The sequence below is a fragment of the Colletotrichum lupini genome, chromosome 7, assembly GCF_023278565.1.
Source record: "Colletotrichum lupini chromosome 7, complete sequence".
Classification (NCBI taxonomy): domain Eukaryota; kingdom Fungi; phylum Ascomycota; class Sordariomycetes; order Glomerellales; family Glomerellaceae; genus Colletotrichum; species Colletotrichum lupini.
Window position 1 is genome coordinate 45,114 of NC_064680.1, and position 19,224 is coordinate 64,337.

At 38.7% G+C, this 19,224-nt stretch overlaps 7 protein-coding genes across 7 annotated transcripts; 4 read left to right on the forward strand and 3 right to left on the reverse strand.

Annotated features, from left to right (window-relative positions):
• Positions 1 to 729: 729 nt before the first annotated feature.
• Positions 730 to 2,470, forward strand: CLUP02_13070 (uncharacterized protein; the record flags this gene model as incomplete). Its single annotated transcript, XM_049292016.1, has 9 exons — positions 730 to 1,063; positions 1,133 to 1,189; positions 1,301 to 1,397; positions 1,455 to 1,500; positions 1,532 to 1,658; positions 1,719 to 1,766; positions 1,828 to 1,868; positions 1,897 to 1,934; positions 2,023 to 2,470. The coding sequence occupies 9 exons, from the start codon at positions 730 to 732 to the stop codon at positions 2,468 to 2,470; spliced, it is 1,236 nt and encodes a 411-aa protein (XP_049149162.1).
• Positions 2,471 to 2,602: 132 nt separating this feature from the next.
• Positions 2,603 to 3,409, reverse strand: CLUP02_13071 (uncharacterized protein; the record flags this gene model as incomplete). Its single annotated transcript, XM_049292017.1, has 4 exons — positions 2,603 to 2,639; positions 2,675 to 2,964; positions 3,011 to 3,319; positions 3,386 to 3,409. The coding sequence occupies 4 exons, from the start codon at positions 3,407 to 3,409 to the stop codon at positions 2,603 to 2,605; spliced, it is 660 nt and encodes a 219-aa protein (XP_049149163.1).
• Positions 3,410 to 3,479: 70 nt separating this feature from the next.
• CLUP02_13072 (uncharacterized protein) lies at positions 3,480 to 4,574 on the forward strand (the record flags this gene model as incomplete). Its single annotated transcript, XM_049292018.1, has 5 exons — positions 3,480 to 3,606; positions 3,680 to 3,748; positions 3,812 to 3,923; positions 4,016 to 4,105; positions 4,391 to 4,574. 5 exons carry the CDS (start codon positions 3,480 to 3,482, stop codon positions 4,572 to 4,574), a joined length of 582 nt encoding a protein of 193 aa, XP_049149164.1.
• Positions 4,575 to 6,511: 1,937 nt separating this feature from the next.
• On the forward strand, positions 6,512 to 7,081 carry CLUP02_13073 (uncharacterized protein; the record flags this gene model as incomplete). The annotated part of the gene is made up of 2 exons (XM_049292019.1): positions 6,512 to 6,740; positions 6,966 to 7,081. The coding sequence occupies 2 exons, from the start codon at positions 6,512 to 6,514 to the stop codon at positions 7,079 to 7,081; spliced, it is 345 nt and encodes a 114-aa protein (XP_049149165.1).
• A 1,096-nt stretch (positions 7,082 to 8,177) lies between these two features.
• Positions 8,178 to 8,753, reverse strand: CLUP02_13074 (serine/threonine protein kinase-20; the record flags this gene model as incomplete). The annotated part of the gene is made up of 1 exon (XM_049292020.1): positions 8,178 to 8,753. The coding sequence occupies one exon, from the start codon at positions 8,751 to 8,753 to the stop codon at positions 8,178 to 8,180; it is 576 nt and encodes a 191-aa protein (XP_049149166.1).
• Positions 8,754 to 16,331: 7,578 nt separating this feature from the next.
• CLUP02_13075 (uncharacterized protein) lies at positions 16,332 to 17,453 on the reverse strand (the record flags this gene model as incomplete). Its single annotated transcript, XM_049292021.1, has 1 exon — positions 16,332 to 17,453. One exon carries the CDS (start codon positions 17,451 to 17,453, stop codon positions 16,332 to 16,334), a length of 1,122 nt encoding a protein of 373 aa, XP_049149167.1.
• A 456-nt stretch (positions 17,454 to 17,909) lies between these two features.
• CLUP02_13076 (uncharacterized protein) lies at positions 17,910 to 18,980 on the forward strand (the record flags this gene model as incomplete). Its single annotated transcript, XM_049292022.1, has 1 exon — positions 17,910 to 18,980. The coding sequence occupies one exon, from the start codon at positions 17,910 to 17,912 to the stop codon at positions 18,978 to 18,980; it is 1,071 nt and encodes a 356-aa protein (XP_049149168.1).
• Between the last annotated feature and the right edge of the window lie 244 nt (positions 18,981 to 19,224).

Below are 19,224 nucleotides of genomic sequence, written 5' to 3' on the forward strand. Positions count from 1 at the left end.
GCTGACGTCAAGTGAGGGTTGCGATGAAGCTATCATTGTGAAGGTAATACTACTAATTTGTCACTTCCGAGGAAAATGTTTAAGCAAACCCTCGAGTAACGGACGGGTCGGCTCGGTAATATATATCTCCGCTGAGCTACACGGACCCATCACTCTGTGAAGACCGACTTATGAAAATAAAGGACAGGAACAGTGACCACCAAGGGACCGCCACCCTCATTAAAAAAAAACCCCCCCGTTATTTGGGGACAAAAAAAGAGTAGCGGCAGTCCTATCCACCTAAAACCTCACGACGAATCCATCACCGCAGGACATCAAGTCTGGCCTGTGCCGCTGCAGGTCGTACAATTGACTTTTCCGGTAGCCCCACAGCCGTAGCAAGTGTATGGCTCAGTGCTAGTGGAGCCCGTGCCATAACAGCCCGTGCATGACACCTTCCCAGATCCACTACGCGAAGTACATGTAGCCATGGCGATTGAGATGATTGGATCTAGACTACATTTGATTAGCGACGACGTAAACAGAACATTTTGGCAGCGCACCTTTGAGTTACTATATTAATGAATGGGAGAATAGGAATCTTGGGACGTATGTTGGCGGAAGCTGATGAGGTTGAGAGTAATGAAGAGGACACTACTTTTCGTGAGAAGATTTCGCTCTATATATATCTTGGAGAACGGCAACAATGGTCTATAGCTTTCAGTCGCCAGATGTAGCAGTTGAATCACTATGCAAGTAGATTGCGTCTCGATTTGCTATCTTCCCCGGTTGCCGAGTCACAGCTGGAAGGAACGAATTCCGACAGTTGCGTTGCAGTTTACCGGCACCAGGTGCAACTACTGCCTTGACTATCCTTGTATCTTGTACACTGCACTCAGAATCTCATGTGGGCTGTTCCTCTGCACCAGTGCAACACTTGCACCTGTTGCACCGGTGCACTCCGATCTGGCACCTGTGCGCCAATTACCGCACCAGGTGCTTTCAGCTCCTGGACTAGGGCAGCCACCGCTTCCCAATCTGTGCTCGCTTCTGGGTTTCGGCACAGGCACCAAGCTCGTTGGCTGTGCTTGACTGTGCGGGGTCTCCAATACCTGTGTCCATCTCTGATCAAACAACACGCCTGCTTTACCAGCTTCTCAACTCCATTGCCCCGTACTGAACTATGTCGGAACCTATCTCCAGATGCACGGTATGTCTCGCGACGTTTGATTCTCGCCAGGAACTTCGCGAACATGCATGGGCTTTCCAAGTAAGAGTCGCGTCATTTGAATCAAAACCATTAGCCTAACGCGCGAAACAGGCAGAGATAGCGGCATCAATTGCGAGATTACAGGCAATTTCTGCACATCAGCGGCCAGAAAGTGTACGGACTTCAGGCGAGACTTCCAGCCGGAGCAGTTCCAGCATCATTGAATGCACTGTATGCTGGGAAACTTTCACGACTCATGAGGAAGTACGGGAACATATTTGGGCCTTTCAGGTGAAGCTCAGCACTACAGGGTGAGACCAGTCAATCTGACAGGCTTTGCAGACACGCTTCGCGACCTTATTTTCTCAAATTCACGTCCTTCTCGTCCATCAGCAGCTCGAGTATAAGAACAGTGAACCACAAGACTCTGGTAACGACTTCGAGGAATTCTCCGATGACTCCGACAGAGGTCAGCATCCGTCGATAGAGATGCCAAGCGGGTGCCCGCACAACGACTGCGCTCGCTCAGAGAGGCTTTTCAAAAGAAGGCAGGAACTCACGCGGCACTTTGGAAGGCGTATTGCCCCCCGACATCCTCTCGCGATCGATTACTAACGAAAGTCAGATTATGTCTGTAGGGAATTCTGTCCATTTTGCACGACCACTTTTACTCAAGCGAGTAAGTTTTGGGCACACAAATGTGCAAGAAGCGGACCGCCAAGTCAAAGGAAATTCATAAAGAAACGTGGTCTGGAACTACGACGCATGACAAGAAAAGAGTTATTTGCAGCAAAACAATAAAAAAGAGAGTCATCACCTGCGACAGGCCGTAGGCCTAATGCTTCGCAGAACGCCAAGCCAGCAATCGCTCAAATAGCCAGGGAAGAATTTCACGGAGACCTTGCTCAAGTGCAACCTGTCCCCGCCAATGACCCTGTGCATCAGGCAACAGCATTTCGAGACCGCTTGTCTGTACAGCCAAATTCAGCAAGCCAGATCACCGACATGATCGACCCCGACCCAACTTGTCTATCCTTCGACGTTGTCACCCAGTCACCACCACCTCATTCGCAGCATCACCAGACTCCCATTTGGTTTGATGGCAGGCACAGCTCAGACCGATCTGGGCAACTACATATTATGTCAACTCCGCTGTGGCCTATGAGCAACATGACCACGAGCAACCAGCTCACATCGTTCGGTGTAGGAGCAACATCGCTCGTGGGGTTCTCTGGCTCAGCGGAAGTGTTTCAACAGATGGACCCCGCGGCATACTTGTAGCTACGAGATCCAATATTTTGAGCCGTCCTGCGTGTCGAATTTTGTCATAAGCTCCGTGTACCAGCATCACTAATCGTGGGGCTTTCCAGTCCGTATGCGCTTGTAAAACCGGTTTTGATTTCGAATGCGTGCCTATAATGCAGGATTGCGCTTGGGGTTCGTTAGGAATCTGGGTGGTTGTCAAGAGCGGAATCGAAGACTTACATGCCGCCTTTCTCCATTTGGACGTCGATTGGCTCGCAGCCATTTTTCCTCAAGGAGGCCAGCGGAACCTCTAGCAAGCCATTTGCAGCCAACACACCCTTCAACGGCTTCTTGTGTGAGCTTCCATAGAATACCACACGTGAGCCAGCCCCCCACATATGAACAACAACTCGATCCCCGTGAGTTGGACCGAGGGAAAATGCAAATATATGACTTGGATCGCTACCGAAGGAGCGACAGACTTGTGGGTTAGGGTGCAAAAGGTATGGCCGCAAAATGGATTGGATACGCTGCTCTAGGTTAGAATACTCAACGCCCTTTGGTTCCAATACGTACATCATCTCCAATTATGCAGCCGCTGAAGAATTTGAAGCTATCTGGGCTGCTGGACAGTCCCTGCTGGTCTAAGGCATCCACGATTCCTCCGACTGCTGCATTTTCCGTGTAGAAAAGACCGTGTTCCTTGAAAAACTCGAGGGATGCAGAGGCCGTCACTGATTCTGAGACCTCTTTTGCCCCGAACAGTTCGTCTACGTTGGATTTCGACGGTTCGTCCATAAGTTGGGGTATTCGAAGCATGGCAAAACGGTCGTAATTGACAGGTTGGCCAGAAATTGTTGGGAAGCAGTCTTGCGACGTAATGATCTTTAGGCACAGATCAGGCGCCAGGTCAGCTTCCCGGATCATCAGAAAATCCGCTATATCGCTTACTAGAATTGCCACTGCGGGTGTCATCCTTCACTGATGCAATAAGCGCCTCTTACGCTAGACTTGCCAGAGGGTGTGTCACTTGATGTCCACCAAAATGCAATTCCGACATAACTTTCTCAAATGGACCCAAATTCACCTTCACAATCTTCAAGATACATCCTTTCTACCCAACGAATCCGACCTCTGCAGCTCAAATATCCCGAAGTTGTTGTATACTGTTAGTCCCACAACTTTTATAGTACGTCTGACTTTCTTCGTTTGCTCGTCGCTGGGGAGTACTGACATCATCTCTAGTTCTCAAGCGCAAGTTGACGCATACTTTCAAGCATGGTCGAATGCCCCGCTTGCAAGGGAGAGGGAATGGTTGCCGGATTCATTTGCGGCAGATGCAAAGGAAAAGGCGAGGTTTAACGGACGTACATTAAGCCCATCGCACCAACCTGGAATCCAAGCAACAGGTCGATGAGACCATGATGCAGACGACTTTTGCGACGGATTTTGGTTGTCGCGGGAAACTGTCTGATATCGGCTGGCTCATGTGAGAAAGCAGGCCTCGGGGTATGAGGGGGAGGTGCAAAATTATCAGCACCTATGGTGCAGCTAGCACGGGTGCAAAACTAAGGGCACCAGTGCATATCAGTGGCTTCTGTGGGTCCGCCAAGAATTCAATTACGTTACAGTGGATCCTCTAGTCGATCGCCTACACAGTCTCAACGGTCGGTAAGTTGGACCGTTCCATGTTGAGAAACGTGATCATTGCATAGATTCGCCAAAATCTCCCGCCAGTATAGAGAATCGGAACGGAGTGATCATTGACTGTGGGTGACCCTTGGCTTAGCGAGGCTTAGCTCTATAAGCCATCTCAGTTGTAACGGTGTAACAGGCAAGGCATTTACCATATAAATACTTAGAGTATTTCCTTCATCAATCAAAACCTCGGCTCAAACAAGTATGCCCGGTCCATGTCAATGCTGGTGTGATTGTCAAAAATCTGTCGACACTCAGTGCTCCAACTTCTGCAAGTAGTGTTGTCAACATTGTCAGACGTAACCACACAACACTCGAGCTACACTATGCATCATCCAGTTCCTCCGACTTCTCACCATGTCTCCATGATGGACATCTTCTTTCCAGGATTTACCGGTGCCACCGCAGCGCTCCACCAGCTTCTAGACGGGAATCTGGATAGCTATGCTGGCTTATTATGTATCTGCGGATTGCTGGTGTTTTGTACTAAATTTTTATTAGCGACATTCGGGGGTCTTCTAGACACTTACTTGAGTTAGTGGCTTTCCTTTCTTAGTAACTTATTACATTATTAACCTTTTGTAGCTTTAAGAACTGAAGTCTACGATCCTAATGAGGCTTACGATATATTAGAGTCGTGGGTATCTATCTAAGACTTTTTAAGAAACGCTATTTCCTCGCTTACCCATGTTGACAATAGGCAAGGAAGGCCTCTGGGTCTTAGCAACTTAGACATAGCGAATAAAAAACCTCTTCGATTTATACCTTAGGGAGAGCGACTATCCTTCTAGTATAAGGGGCACTTTCTTAGGCTCTAATATACGTAAAATGAATTATCTCTTTTTTTATATAAATCGATTACGATCTCTTACATTGGGCGCTCTTTAAAAGTTCTTTAGGATTTAATAGATAAGTGTCGTCTGGAGTATCTGAGGTAGTCCGAAGGCAAAACCTCGATCTTTAAGTACTATAATAATAACTAGAAAAAAACTACTACTCAGGATATTAGACCGATCGAAACCGTTATTATAAATAAAGAGTTAAAGTAGATACTCCTTAAAGATATCCGGTCCTTCCTCGACCCTAAAGCTCGCTCGTAGTACGTAAAACGTAGGCTACTATATAAAAGGGGCTACTTAATATACGGATACCTAGGAACTAGAAAATCGAGCTTTGGTATATTTATTACGGGTTACTTCTGACTAAATATTTATATTATTAGTCTTATTATAATTAATAATAAGTACTTTAATATTTTATTTAGGGAGCTCCCTTAATACTATATTGTTTTACTAAAGGACGTTAACGTAGTTAATATATTACTATTTTAAAATATAAATATAAAAAATTTTAACTTAAGGTTAGAGGTTTTATAGCGGTTATTTAAATTATATAAAACTATTTTATTCTTTAAACTTCTAAACGTCCTTAACGGTATAGTTTTATAAAATAAATATATTCTTATAATAACTATAAATTATATAAAGTATCTTAATAACGCGCTTATATAATTAAGCTACGTTAATAAAAAGATCGAACTTTAGCTTATTAACGCTAATGTAACTTAAAAGCTCTTTTATTATATATTTAAATAATCATAAAAAGAGCTTTTTAACTTAGAAAAGTAAGATAGTAATAACTAAAAAGTCTAGTAATTAGCTATTTAGTTTATAGATATAATACCTAAGCTCGAGTTTAGCCCTATAGACATTCTATCTTTCTTTTTAACAAACAGGGACTCTCCTTCAGGGGTTTTAGATAAAATAGAGAGATAGGTTTCCCGTACTAGAGGGGAGAAAGCACTGAGAAGGGGTGGATCTTGGTCTCAGAGCGATTGAATTTGGGTGATATGTGTGCATAGTCTTGTTTTACAACTGTCCCTGACTCCTTAGTGAACATTGAACCTTCAGATAGCGTAATTTGTTCGACACATATTCTGGGCTCACCTTTCCGTGTATTTTTTACCTGACCATAATTTACCTTTGGCCAAGACGCACATTAGTCTTTCAGATGACTGGGCATGCTGTACATGGCAAAAAAGTTCAAGGAAATGAATAATTAGAGGCGTTTTGTGTGTGGTTCCTTAGCAGCTCAAATCCAGTCGCTAAACATTTCAGAAGAAGAGCATCGGCAAGAAATGTTCCTGATCGTGCGTGAACAGGCAATTCCGCATCTGACAAGAACTCGCTCTAGTCCATGGAAAATTTATCCCCCCCCCCCCCTCCAACCCCCACGGCTGCGGGGGAACGTAGCTTCACCGCCTCCAACCGCGAGGTGCCCACACAGGAACCGCATCCACATAAACCCTCTTAATCCTCTGCTCTTCCACCCAAACCGGCGTAAACAGTCAAACATCATTGCTCAAGTCCCCGCCCTACAATGTCCGACAACCATCCAAGGCCGAACATGGTTCCCCATACGAGCGATGGCCACAACGATGAAATACCATCTTTGAATCAAAAGGGTGACTTCGTCGCGATAGGCTCAACATCCTATGTTGAGCGTTTGCCAAATGGCACTATCATCAAGACGGCCTGGCCCGGAGGCGACCGCGCCCACCAGCGACGCCGCGAAATCGCTACAGAGGCCGAGATATACGATCGACTTGGTGAACATCCTTGCTTAGTGAAAAAGAAGGCTTGGAACCTAGACGAATACGCCTTAACCTTAGAAGATATGCCCAACGGAACGCTTAAAGACTTTCTGGAGTCTCACACGGATGTGCCGGTAGAACAGCGATAGTAATGGGTAACTGAGGCGATTAAGTGCGTTAAGCTTTTACACAGTTCGACTGTTCTTTATTACGACATTGGACCACACAATTTCCTCCTAGATGACAGTCTCTATCTCAAAATCATCGACTTTTCTGGGTCATCCGTCGACAGCTCCCACACTAAGATCAACCCTGGGACTCAATACGCAGCCCCTTTACCAGACCGCTCCTTATAGTCGACCCTAATAGTCAAAAGCGACCTTTTCAGTTTAGGATCAACGATTTACTACATTATGACGGGCAAAGCTCTATTTCAGGAATTTCAAAGCGGAGAAGTTCGGGAGATATATAACAACCGAGAATTTCCAGACTTGACTAGCGTACCCCATGCAGGTCTTATTTTAGGCTGCTGGTCCCAGAGTTTCGAGTCCGTAGACGGGCTGCTTTCTTTCTTGGACATCTGACCAAAAGATGAAGACTTTGTGTCTTGCAAACTCAGGCCAAATGGGGGTAGTGTCTGGATGCATCGTGCTACTAGAGGTGTTGGATTCTGAGCAGTAGGCAGAAAAGTGGACATAGAAGGCGGTAGCTGCCCATTGGAGGGCGACTTTTATTCTCGCCGGGCTGACGGAGTCGCTGGCATGTATTGGCTGCTGGAACTGGAACACGGCAGTGTTCTAGCGAAACAGGGAACTCCGAAAGGGACAGAGATACACATGGTCAATGCGCAAACAACCAGAGGATGGTAGCTTGTCCACTCTTGTTTCGCGGGGAGACGGCTAACCGGACGGGGCACGGCAGGATGATTCCCCCATTGAAGTGGATCGACATGGGTTAGACGGAGCCTGTCGGTGGTGGGCCGGTATGCCTTGGTATAGGTGAGATGGATCTTATTTTTATGGTTCTCTCTGAATCGATTTAGAGATTAAGCCTGAATGAATCGCCGACTGTCATCTGCTTGCATATGTTACATTCCATTAGTTACTCTAGGTTCCCCTCAATCTTCCGGTATCGTCCTCCTACGAGAACACTTCCTAGGAACCTCCCTGATTCATCTTAGGTCAGATTTCAGCCTTAAGCCATGCTGCTTTGCCTGCATTATGTTCTGGAAGAACCTATTGCTGGTCTTACTGCGACCTCAAAGGCTGCTATCATCGCAGCTCGAATTCTTGAGTCCAGGAGCCTCCTCCGGCCTCATTCTCAGGACGTGTCTAACAACGACGTTAATTTTTTGGATCAGGGCCGAGTGCCTGCTTCAGCGATGAGCCTCCCATTCTTCGATCCTGAGCACTGATCCGACCATCTAATCAATCTAACAAAGATCTAGGAGATTCAAGGTGTCTGGCGGAACTCGACAGCACTCTGCCCAGCTTGGATTCGAAGCTTGCTTTTAGGCTCTAACATCCGATAGACGAGGCCTTCAATCTCATCATTACGACTCAAACCTTCCCTAGCGCGAGAGACAAAGCCAAGCCAATCCATCATGTGCCTCAGGGCTACGTTATCTCGGGATTTCAGATCCCTGATTAGCCAGCTCTTTCTTGCCTTTTCAGGAAGGCTGATCTTTCCCACCACGTAGAGCATCGTGACGCCTAAAGCCCATATGTCGCCTGGTGCGCCACGCGTCCCTTCGGTGATAAGGTCTGGAGGAACATACCACGGCGTGCCACCTGTTGAATGCTTTTCTCGGCTGTACATAGCCAAACCGAAATCAAGTAGGACAGCGCCTCGTTGGGGAGAGTAGGCGATGTTGGCTGGTTTGATGTCGTTATGGATCACCGGGACCTGTCGAGACGACAGATATGTCAAGGCGGACGACATATCACGGAGAATCGCGTAGGCGTCCGCAGCCGAAAAGGGAGAGTTGATGCCGCGGCTAAGTGACGGGGGAAGGTGCTCTTCGTACATTGCGAGGAGACGGCCGTCAAAGGCTTGAAGCGATACGATCCTTTCCTACAAGTGGTAAAAGTAGCTTAGTAGCGCGTGCGAACATATATAGGATTCTAGTAGCACGACCTACATGATGTAACTTTTCTAGGAAGCATTTCTCTCGTTGCCAAATCCCCGCGCACCGAATGAGTTCCCTGGTCTCGTTTCCCTCGTATCGGGTGACTTTAATAACAATCCTTCCTAGCAATCCCGAGTGTCTAGTAGTGAATAAGCTGGCTGATAGTGTCAATAGGTATATAACATAGGGAAGAAGCTTATAGAGGCTAACTACTATTAGGGTCTAAAAAATAAATTATTAAAATCTACCCTTCCCTCGAAGTATATTATTAATACTCTATATATACCTAAACTACTCCTTTATTACTTAGTCCCCCTCTTTATACCCCCTAAGCTATCCCTTAATTAATAAGGCTTAATTAATAAGGCCTAATAGGGTACTCCCTCTCGTAAACTTCGTCCTAAAGCTTATTTATAGTTCATATATACTATATTAATCCCTTACTTAAAAAGTCCTTAAATATATAATATAAAAGTAAGTATAAGTAGTGCTTATTAACCTAAATATAAACCCCTTATTCTAAGTAATAACCCTATAATTTTATACCTAAGTCGCTCTTATTTATAAGCCGTCCTTATAACTATTAATACCTAAATAATCGTTACTTTACTTTTATTTATTAATATTAACCCCTTTTTAAGCTATTATAATTCCGAATTCTTTTTATTTTTTTTATTTATAATTATCCTTTTTATATATAGTTTTTTATTTTTATTAATATCTATACTACTCCCTTATTATATAAATATTATAATTAATAAATATCTTTTAAATCCCTATTTTTATATACTTCCCGCGCTTAAATAAGTTTTTTATAAAATCGTTCCGTATTCGTTACTAACTCGTTTTAATATAAATATAGTTCTTAATTACGGAGTTATTATTATTAATAATAGAATAGTCGTTAGTATTATAAGTATACTTAATAATAATAATAGTAATAGTTTATTTAAAAAGCTTAATATCCCCTTTATTTACTTTAACCTCGTATATATATTATTACTTATATACTATTTATACTAACTATTATAAACTCTTATTAAAAAAAAAAAGTAAACGTTAAAAAGATCGGGGTTAGCTAGGTACGCCCGCTCCCTTACCCCGCTTATATTATATATAAAGTACTCGATCTAAAAGCTAAGTATTATACTTAGCTAAGTTAGTAATTTATAACCCCTAGTTCGCTCTTTTATTTAATACTTTTCTAAAATCTAGCGTATATTATATTAAAAATATATTGCGCAGAATTATTTTTATAAAAATATAATAAGCGCTTAGTATAATTACTATTTTATTACTTTTTTTACGTATTATATTAATAATATTTTAAGTCCCTAAGTCCGCGAAATCTATAGTCTAAACTTTATAAAATACTACTCTTATTTCAAATAATAATATTTATAATTTAGAAGTTTATTACTTTATTATCGCTTTATTATTATTACTATTTAAGTCGCTAATATTATTTTATAGCTTTAGTAAACTTATTAAATTATTATTAATAATATATAAAGGGCGCTTAAGCGCGCTAATAAAAAGGCCCGCTTAACCCTTATTATTAATAATAATAATAATAAAGTAGCTATAAGCTCCTCTTGCACTACGTTTTCGTCCTATAATAATATTATAATCGTACTACTTCGTACTATTTATAATAAAATACGCCGCTTAAATAATATTTTAACTAGTATATCATTACCCCGCTTATACTCCGTATTTATAACTAATTATTTATAAATTCGTTAATAATAAAGAGATTATTTTTTCTATAACGACCTCTAAAATAATAACTAGGGCGGCCCTTCTATATATAAGGGTAGTTCCTTTATAAATAAGGGTAGTCCTCCCGCACGTTATAAAAATTAGAAAAACGGTTCGTAATTAATATATTTATATTACTTAGTTATAACTATATAGCCCCCTTTTTTTTATTATTAATAGTTAGTTTACTATATTATTAAGCTTATTAAGAACTAGGGCGCGCTATTTAATTAAAACTCGTTTTTTATATATATTAATTAACGCTACGTTTTTAATATACCTAGCTAGCTCTTATATATTTTTATTATCATTTTATCATTTTTATTAAATTAAGTATTATTACCTCTTTTTTAGCCCTTTATATTATATAATATTTTTTATTTTATAAAATAGCTCCCCGTTTATATCCTTAATAAATAAGGGCTTTTAAAGGGCTTCTTTAGAATATTAATACGGCTTAAATAGGGATATATAAAATATATTATATATTTTATATTACGTTAATATATTTAGTTAGTAAGCGACCCCTATTATTTTAATTATTAATTTAATTTCGAATAGGCCTAAATACTTATTAATTAACTTCTATCTAAGACGCTACTTATTAATATCTTTTTAATAATAATACTTAATTATTTACTTTATATAATATATCTATCTTAGCTTTATTAGCTTATTATTTATATATTTTACGTACTTTTTATATAAGGGGTTATAGAGCTTTTTAATTAACTTATAATCGGGCCGTACGCTCTTTAATTAAGATATTTTATATACTATCTCGAGCCCCCGTTAAAATCGATATAAAATATATAAATAAGAACCTAAGTAGGGCCTTAATAAATACTTTACGGATTACTAAATACTAGGCGTTATTATATATAAACTTAGCTAAGTAAAGACGCTATGCCTAATTTAATTAGTCCTAAGTATAAAAATAGCAAAAGTATTATTTTAAGTATTAGTTCTATTATTCTATTTAACCGTCCGTTTATAAATAGAACATAGTACTAAAATACCTCTTTATTATTAAAAAATAATAAAGATAAGTTTAAAACTTACTTATAAATAATAACCTTTTATTAAAAACGATCTTTTTAAGTATTTTAAACTTAGTAAAAATCTTTATAAATAAGAGGTTTATAAATCCTTAGGTTATAAAAGTCGTCTTTATAATAATATAGACGCTATATTTTATAAATTAGTTTATTATAATGAGTACTACGTTATAGGGGCGCCTCTTAATTGATATAATTAATATAAATAAGTCCGTAATAAAGTTTAGTAATATTTCTTATTATAACTTAACTAAGGTAAGTAAGGGGTATAATAAGCTATATAGCTTATAATAATAAGGCTTTGTTCGTTAATATATTATATAAATATTAATATAACTTTTTATATCCCTATTTATTCTATCTTAGTAATAATAGCGTTTTAATAGCGTTATTATTTACTTTATATTATAATATCTTATTATAAATATATTATAATATACTTTAATAACCTCTCTTTTTAGCCCCTTATATAATAATACGTAAGCGTAACTACTATAATATAATAGCCCTTTTAAGTTATATACCTAGCTCTATTATTACTTTTTTCTAATTAAATAAAGCTATTAGTTCTTTTTAATTTACTACTTATCCTTTATAAAAGCGTCTTCTTATTAAGCGGCCCATAATTAACTTATTATTAATAACCCCTCTTTATTAATTACTATTTTAAATATTCTTATTATATTAAAGTCCTATAAAATAAGTAGCTTATAATTTATAGTTTTAGTAATAAGCTTAAGTAGCTCTTTAAGTATTATATTATAACTTTAATACCCTAGGCTTATAGCTTCATTATGCCTTTTAAAGTACTCTTTAAAATTCCCTCGAACTAGAGCTCTTAACCTCCTTTACTTATTTTTTTATATTATTACTAATTCCGTTTTTAAAATACTTACTATCCTTTCTACTTAAGAACCGCTCTTACGGCTTATTTTTATATATTTAATTATTATAACTTTAAGGGGCTCTTATATATTTTTAGTATTATAAAAGTCTTTTTTTATTTTTAATAATAGCTCCTCTACTCTGCTATTATTACTACTTTTACTATAATTAGGTCTTTATAATAGTCTATTCGCTAGGTTTTTTATACCTAGTTTAAACTTAATTTTAATATTAAACGCTACGAGTTCGTTTAGTTAGCGTAACTATCTCTCGTTTAGTCTTTTTTTTATATTTAAAAACTATAAATTAAAATAATTTATAAATACTACGACTTAATCTCAGCTATAAGTAAGGTAATATTGCTAGTTCTTTAGTATATTTATAATAATTAATAGCTCCGTATTTTTTATACCGTAGCGGCTCTCTATATTTATTAATTTCCTTAACTTATAAATAATTAGGTACTAATTACCCTTAAATAATTACGTAATTACTAAGCTAATAGCTCGAGCTAAAGCGTTTATTTATAACTATATAAGTAGAGTAGGGTTAAAATATTATAATATTAGTACGTTAATAAATATTACTAATAGCTTTTTAAATAATTTTATAGTAGGTATTAATAACTCTAACTATCCTAGTTTTGCTTTTTTTAATAAGTTTATTAAAAGTACTATTATCTTAGCGTAATTATTAATAAATTTATAATAGAACCCCGTAAATTTAAGGAACGTTTATATATTTTTAATACTCTTTAAAAATAGCTAATTTACTATAGCTTTAGTACGCGTAGGTTTTATTTCTATGCCTTCGTTAAATACGATATACTTTAAAAATCCTATATATAATATATAGAACTTATATTTATTACTATTTAGATATAAGTTCTATTACTATAATCTTTATAATACGCTACGTACGTACTCTTTATATACTATATAGTTATTACTATATATTAGGATATTATTTAAGTATATAATATAAATAGTATTAACTAGGCTACTTAGAACGTTATTAATATATACTTAGAAAGTCGCGGGCGCGTTAGTTAGTTTAAAAAGTATAATTAAGTACTTAAACTACCCATATTTAGTATAAAAAGCCGTCTTTTACTTATTACCTTTAGCTATATATATAGTAATACGCGTTCTTAAGGTTTAGCTTTATAAAAATAGAGGTATTAAATAGTTTATTTAATATTTCTTTAATTAGTAGTAGTAGCGTTCTATCTTTTTATATAATTTTATTAATCGCTTTATAATTAATATAAAGTTATAGCTCTCCTCTTTTTTTAAATATAAAAAGGATAAGTACTCTTACCGGGCTTATAAAAGGGTATATCTAGCCCCTAGCCTCTATTTTTATTAAATAGTTATATAAGATCTTAAGCTTATAGTTTAATAATAAATAAATAGGTCTTTAGGGGATAGGCACTACGTTATTTAACTTAATATAATAGTCGTGCGGTACTTTATTTAGTAATAAAATAGCTTTTTTTTAAAAAAATAAGTTATTAAAATCTTAGTAACGTAGCTTCTAGTCCTTAGCTATGCTTATTAGTACTATGTCGCTATTTATAGCTAAGTTGATTATAATATATATAAGTATTACTAGAACTAAGTTATTTAGTAGCCCTTTTTTTAGGGTATCTAAGTAAATATATTATTTATAAATTAAATATTATTACTTCTTTTATTTCTAACTAATTAGCGGGTTGATACCCTCTAGCTAAGGGAAACTAAGAATAAGTATAAGTACTATAATATTAATTATTATAAAGCGATATAGCTATATCTCTATTACGTAGTTATTATTAATAATTTAAAGCTATAAGTAGTAGCTTCTTAATATTTTTATTTATTTACTCTCTATGTTTACTAGCTATAGTAATAAGTAAATTTATAAATTAGCGTTAAAACTATTAAGTAGCCCGATATTAACTACGTTCCCTTTTACTTCCGAATCGATAAAGGCGCTTAGCTTCTCTTATATATAATTTAAGTATATATAAGTCGGGATATCTAAGCGCCGCCCTTATTAATCACTAACTACTCTTTTTATTAAAATAGTATTTAAGCTTATTACTAGTCCGCGCTACTTAGCTAGGGTAAGGTTTAATTAATAATTAATAGCTTTATGCCCCTTTTAATTATATTTATAATATATAACGCTTAAGTAGCTATTAATAAAGTACCCGGTTTTACTATAATTATAGTATTATTAATATTACTTTTATAGTTACGGGCATTCCCTTATAATATAACTAGTCTCTTTATAATTATAATACGTAATATCCTTACTAAGTAAGTTATAATATATTCTTTACGTATTTAACTTATTAATACCCTAATATCTTCTTATTAGCTCGTTTAAGTTTAAATTAAAATATTATTTAAGGGACGTTTATAAGCTCCCTATTAATAACAAGGATTATTTAATACGTCTTATTAATAATACTAACTATAAGCGAGATTATAAAAGTTCTATTTATAATATTATTATAAAGCGTAGTTCGGGCTATAGCTTATTTATTAGCATAGAGATTTTTTATTTCTTCATTAAAATATATTTTAGTTTTATTTCGAGCTTATCAATATAGCTAATAAACTCGTTAACTTTCTCTTTTTAACTTTACGAAGCGCTATTTAGTTATATACTCGCTATTATTCCTTAACTAATAGGATTAAATAGGTTATTTTATAAAAAGGTCTTTAGTTCCTTTTATATAACCTAGTTTATTATAAGCCCGGGGGTCTTTTAGTCATTAAAAATATAATATATCTAAGAGGTCTTTATACTATTACTTAAGTAGCTAACTATATATACTATTTTATTACGGTCTATTCTTATTTATTAAGCTTATAAGTTAAAGTAATAGTAATAATTAAAAAAGAAGCTTTATAAATCCCGTACCGATTTATTAATATATAATAAGTTAAAAAAGGATAGCGGTTTAAATATAAACGTTCTATTTATAATACTTATTTAAGTCGGGAGGGAGCTAGTAAATAGGGGCTTAAGTAATACGAACTTGTTATTTTATTATTACTTAAATAGTGCTTTAAATATAGCTTTATTTATTAAACTATTCTTAGTCTAGGAGTTTACGTTCCCGTTTATATTAAAACTAATATTTAAAGTTATTATAATTAAAACCGTAGCCCTTAGCGCGGGGGCTAGGCTATTTAAAAAGCTTTATAAGCATTCTAAATCTACTCGTCTTTTATATAAGCGCTCTTTATACGTTATAATAAAGACTTCTTTTTCTAATTATCGTTCCTATTCTTATAATTTTATTAGCCTATTACTTATTATTTAGTTTAAATATTAATAAATAAGGGTAAGAGGTTTATTATTTTATTTAAAATTCGTTAATATTTTTAATAATACGGTTCTTCTACGTTATTACTATATTATTTATCCTATTACGCTTCGTTTTTATATTATTTATTAAAAAAGAGGCGACTTTAAAGGGTTTAATAAAAAAAATCGTCTTTTTTTTATTATTATAATACTAATTACGCTCTCTTACTACGTCTCGTTCTTATTAATATTTTAAGCTTTTAGCTTAGTCCTTTTTATAAATAAAAATTTTAAATTATTAATAAGTATATAATATAAGGAAAAAGCTTATAAAGGCTAATTATTATTAAGGTTTAAAAGATAAATTACTAAAATCTACCTTTCCTTTAAGGTATACTACTAGCGCTTTATATATACCTAAGCTACTCCTTTATTACTTAGTCCCCCTCTTTATACCCCCTGAGCTATCCCTTAACTAACGAGGCCTAACCGGCGAGGCCTGACAAATGGCGTTTTAGTGATTTCCTTAAGCCGGTCCAGTTTGTAAGTAACCGCACCTCTGTTGTTTACTTCGCCAACTGGGTCCGGCTGCGGAAAAGCGCTCGCAGTGCTAGTAGTAGTGGGTTGTGCAACCACAACGGTCGCTGATTCCCTATCTGCAAGGTCTAGAAGTGGTGTACCTCTAGTGCGGACGATGCACTTAGCGGACTTGGGGATCAGTTTCAGCGGCGTGCTAGCTCCGGGAGCCTTAGCGATGGGGATTTGAGCGGGAGTCGTTGTCGAGGCCAGGATAATATCTGTCACGTCCCCATTTCTCTTTTGGCGTTTGGCGTTTGGTTCCTCTTCGTCGCTAGCCGCGCGTTTGGTAGATGTCCGCGATTCGGCCGGAGCCTTGTGTATAGAGACGGAGAATCGTCTTCGAAGGATCAAAATATCGACCAGGTGCTGCTCTGCAATATTGTTGCTACCGACGGCTAGAATCCTCCACAGACCAGGCCTGATGATTTGAGTTTGATCGTATGACATGCGCGCGCGACACATTGTCGAACCCAGACGAATCAGGTAGATGTCTGTGAGGGATTGGTTGAGCAACACGCAGTCGTCGTTGGCAGGTTCATAGTACAGTATGCAACGGAGGTAGTGAGGTATGGCCCGTCGCGAGGGCAGCTCGTAAGGGTCGTCGTAGAAGGGGAGACAAATAGTGAAGTTCACATCGTGTGTGCGTTGCACTACACCCACCACGTCCCAACCGTCAGCACTTTCTGCAAGCCGGACACTTGCTGGATCGGCGCCTCTCGGCCAGTGGGGACAAGCGAGAACAAGCCGGGCGTCCGGTGCCGAAGCGAGTGTAGCACTAGTAAGAGCTTCGGTTAATTCAGCGACCGTCACGCTGGCGGCCGCTTGTGTTGCTCTTTCTTCGGCCTTTAGCCCGCAAGTTCGTCCCAGGTGGTCCTCGTCAGGCGCCGACAATCCTGGCTGTACAACGCCGCTTCGTTCTCCTGTTTTCTGGTATTCAGCTGCGATTCGGTCTAGGCGTCGTTGCATCTCGGAAGAGTCGCTGAAAGGCTGAGTTGATTCTCCATCAGACGACATTTTCGACATACAGCAGATGGATAGCCAGATGAACAAACCAATGATTGGAATACAGTTCTGTCAAGAACGGCACATGTTCTTATACGCACTACGAGACCTGGGTTAGTTACCTGCAGTACCTCACAGGTCGGCGCTTACGATGCTGCTAAAATTGGCCGCCAGGGACCTGGTTACCGAGGCGCTGACCAATAGATAAGGTCACGGGGCTGGGGCTACGTAAATTGCCTCTGACCATTTTCTGCGTTCATTGAAGCATATGGTCCGTTGCGACACATGCTATCAACACAACGTGCCCCTCAAGCTGTTTCCACGCTTCCCTGATTTTCAGTCTCTCGACGCGCTGCATACTTCGCTGATTTTGCCGACGCTTCGGTCACACAATCTCTCAACCCTTCGAACACGGCGCGTAGCTCCGATACGGGACCGCGATTGACCGATCGATTGACCGACCACACGATGCCCGCCTTCCAGCCGCCGGAGGTGACTTGCGAGAAGGACAAGGCTTGGATCAAAAGAGCTAAATTCCCATTCCGCAACCCGACACCGCTCTGGAATAAATACTGGCATCGATATAATACCATCACCATCCCGCTACGAGACGAAGATGCCTATTTTGCCGACGTCAGTGCCGCCGCGAAGCTCGCCCAGAGTCGTGAGCACCTTGAAGAACTCCTGGACGTTCAATGTGAAGAACGCCGGCGGGAGTACGATACGTTAATCCTCGATATTGCAGTCGCATGCATCCAGAATACATCACTCTCAAAGACTCCTCACCATGCGGCCCTCAAAGCTAGCCAAACGGGTAGCCTTGACAGTCTTCTGCAACTCCTATGTGGTGTGGTGTTCGGCTGGAAGGATGGCGACAAAGAGAACAGGGTGCCACGGATCGACGACGCAGATGAGACTGAATACTGCATCGATGGAAAGGGCGATCTCCGGAGCAAATACAACACCCCAGAGATTTCGTCAGAGCTTGCGGATGACCCATTTGAGTACGACAACACGATAGCTTCCGGCCTTTACTCACCTCGGGGATGGGAAGACTGGAATGAGGATGAAGAGAACTTGTGGAATGATCCCTCTTGGAAGGTGTCCGACTGTCCTACATCGGAGACGAATCTATCGCCACCAGGTGTAGATGAAGTCGTGGTAGCCGAAAGAGGTGACAGCGATCAGGCGTTTTGTGAGCACCCACCAGAGCAATTGGACGGCATTCTCAAGGTCACACCACCAACAGACCAAATCTCGCCGCTCCCGTCGCCATATCTGTCGTTGATAGACACGTCTGTCGGCTTGTCACCACATTCACGACAAACATCAAGCCCTGATCCGCCATCCACTTGTGACCAGAAACTGTCCGCATCTACAAGTGCCCGCATGGTTGACGAGTGGCAATCGCCTCCAAAGCCGAGATTCCCTACTAATAGAGCAGATTCCGTGTCCAAGAACGAAGGTAAAAAAAGGAAGCTGCAGGATGATGATCACCACAACGATAATGGACAGAAGCGCCAGAAGCAAAAGGGATAGCATCAGCCAGTTTTGTATCAGATGTGTTGATGATAGGCGTATATGCTCTCCATACTCGTGGCCTGGAAAGCTTTTTGCAGGGGAGGGGGTAGGCTCAGGTCTGATGTTATCACCATACCTATATAGAACGCCTTTCTTCGTCTGACTGCGATGAAAGGCGCATGTAATGGTACAAGGGAAATATATTGTAATCCTCAAATATTGGCACAACATCTGCTAGTCGGAGTTGCATGAAAGAAGCGGC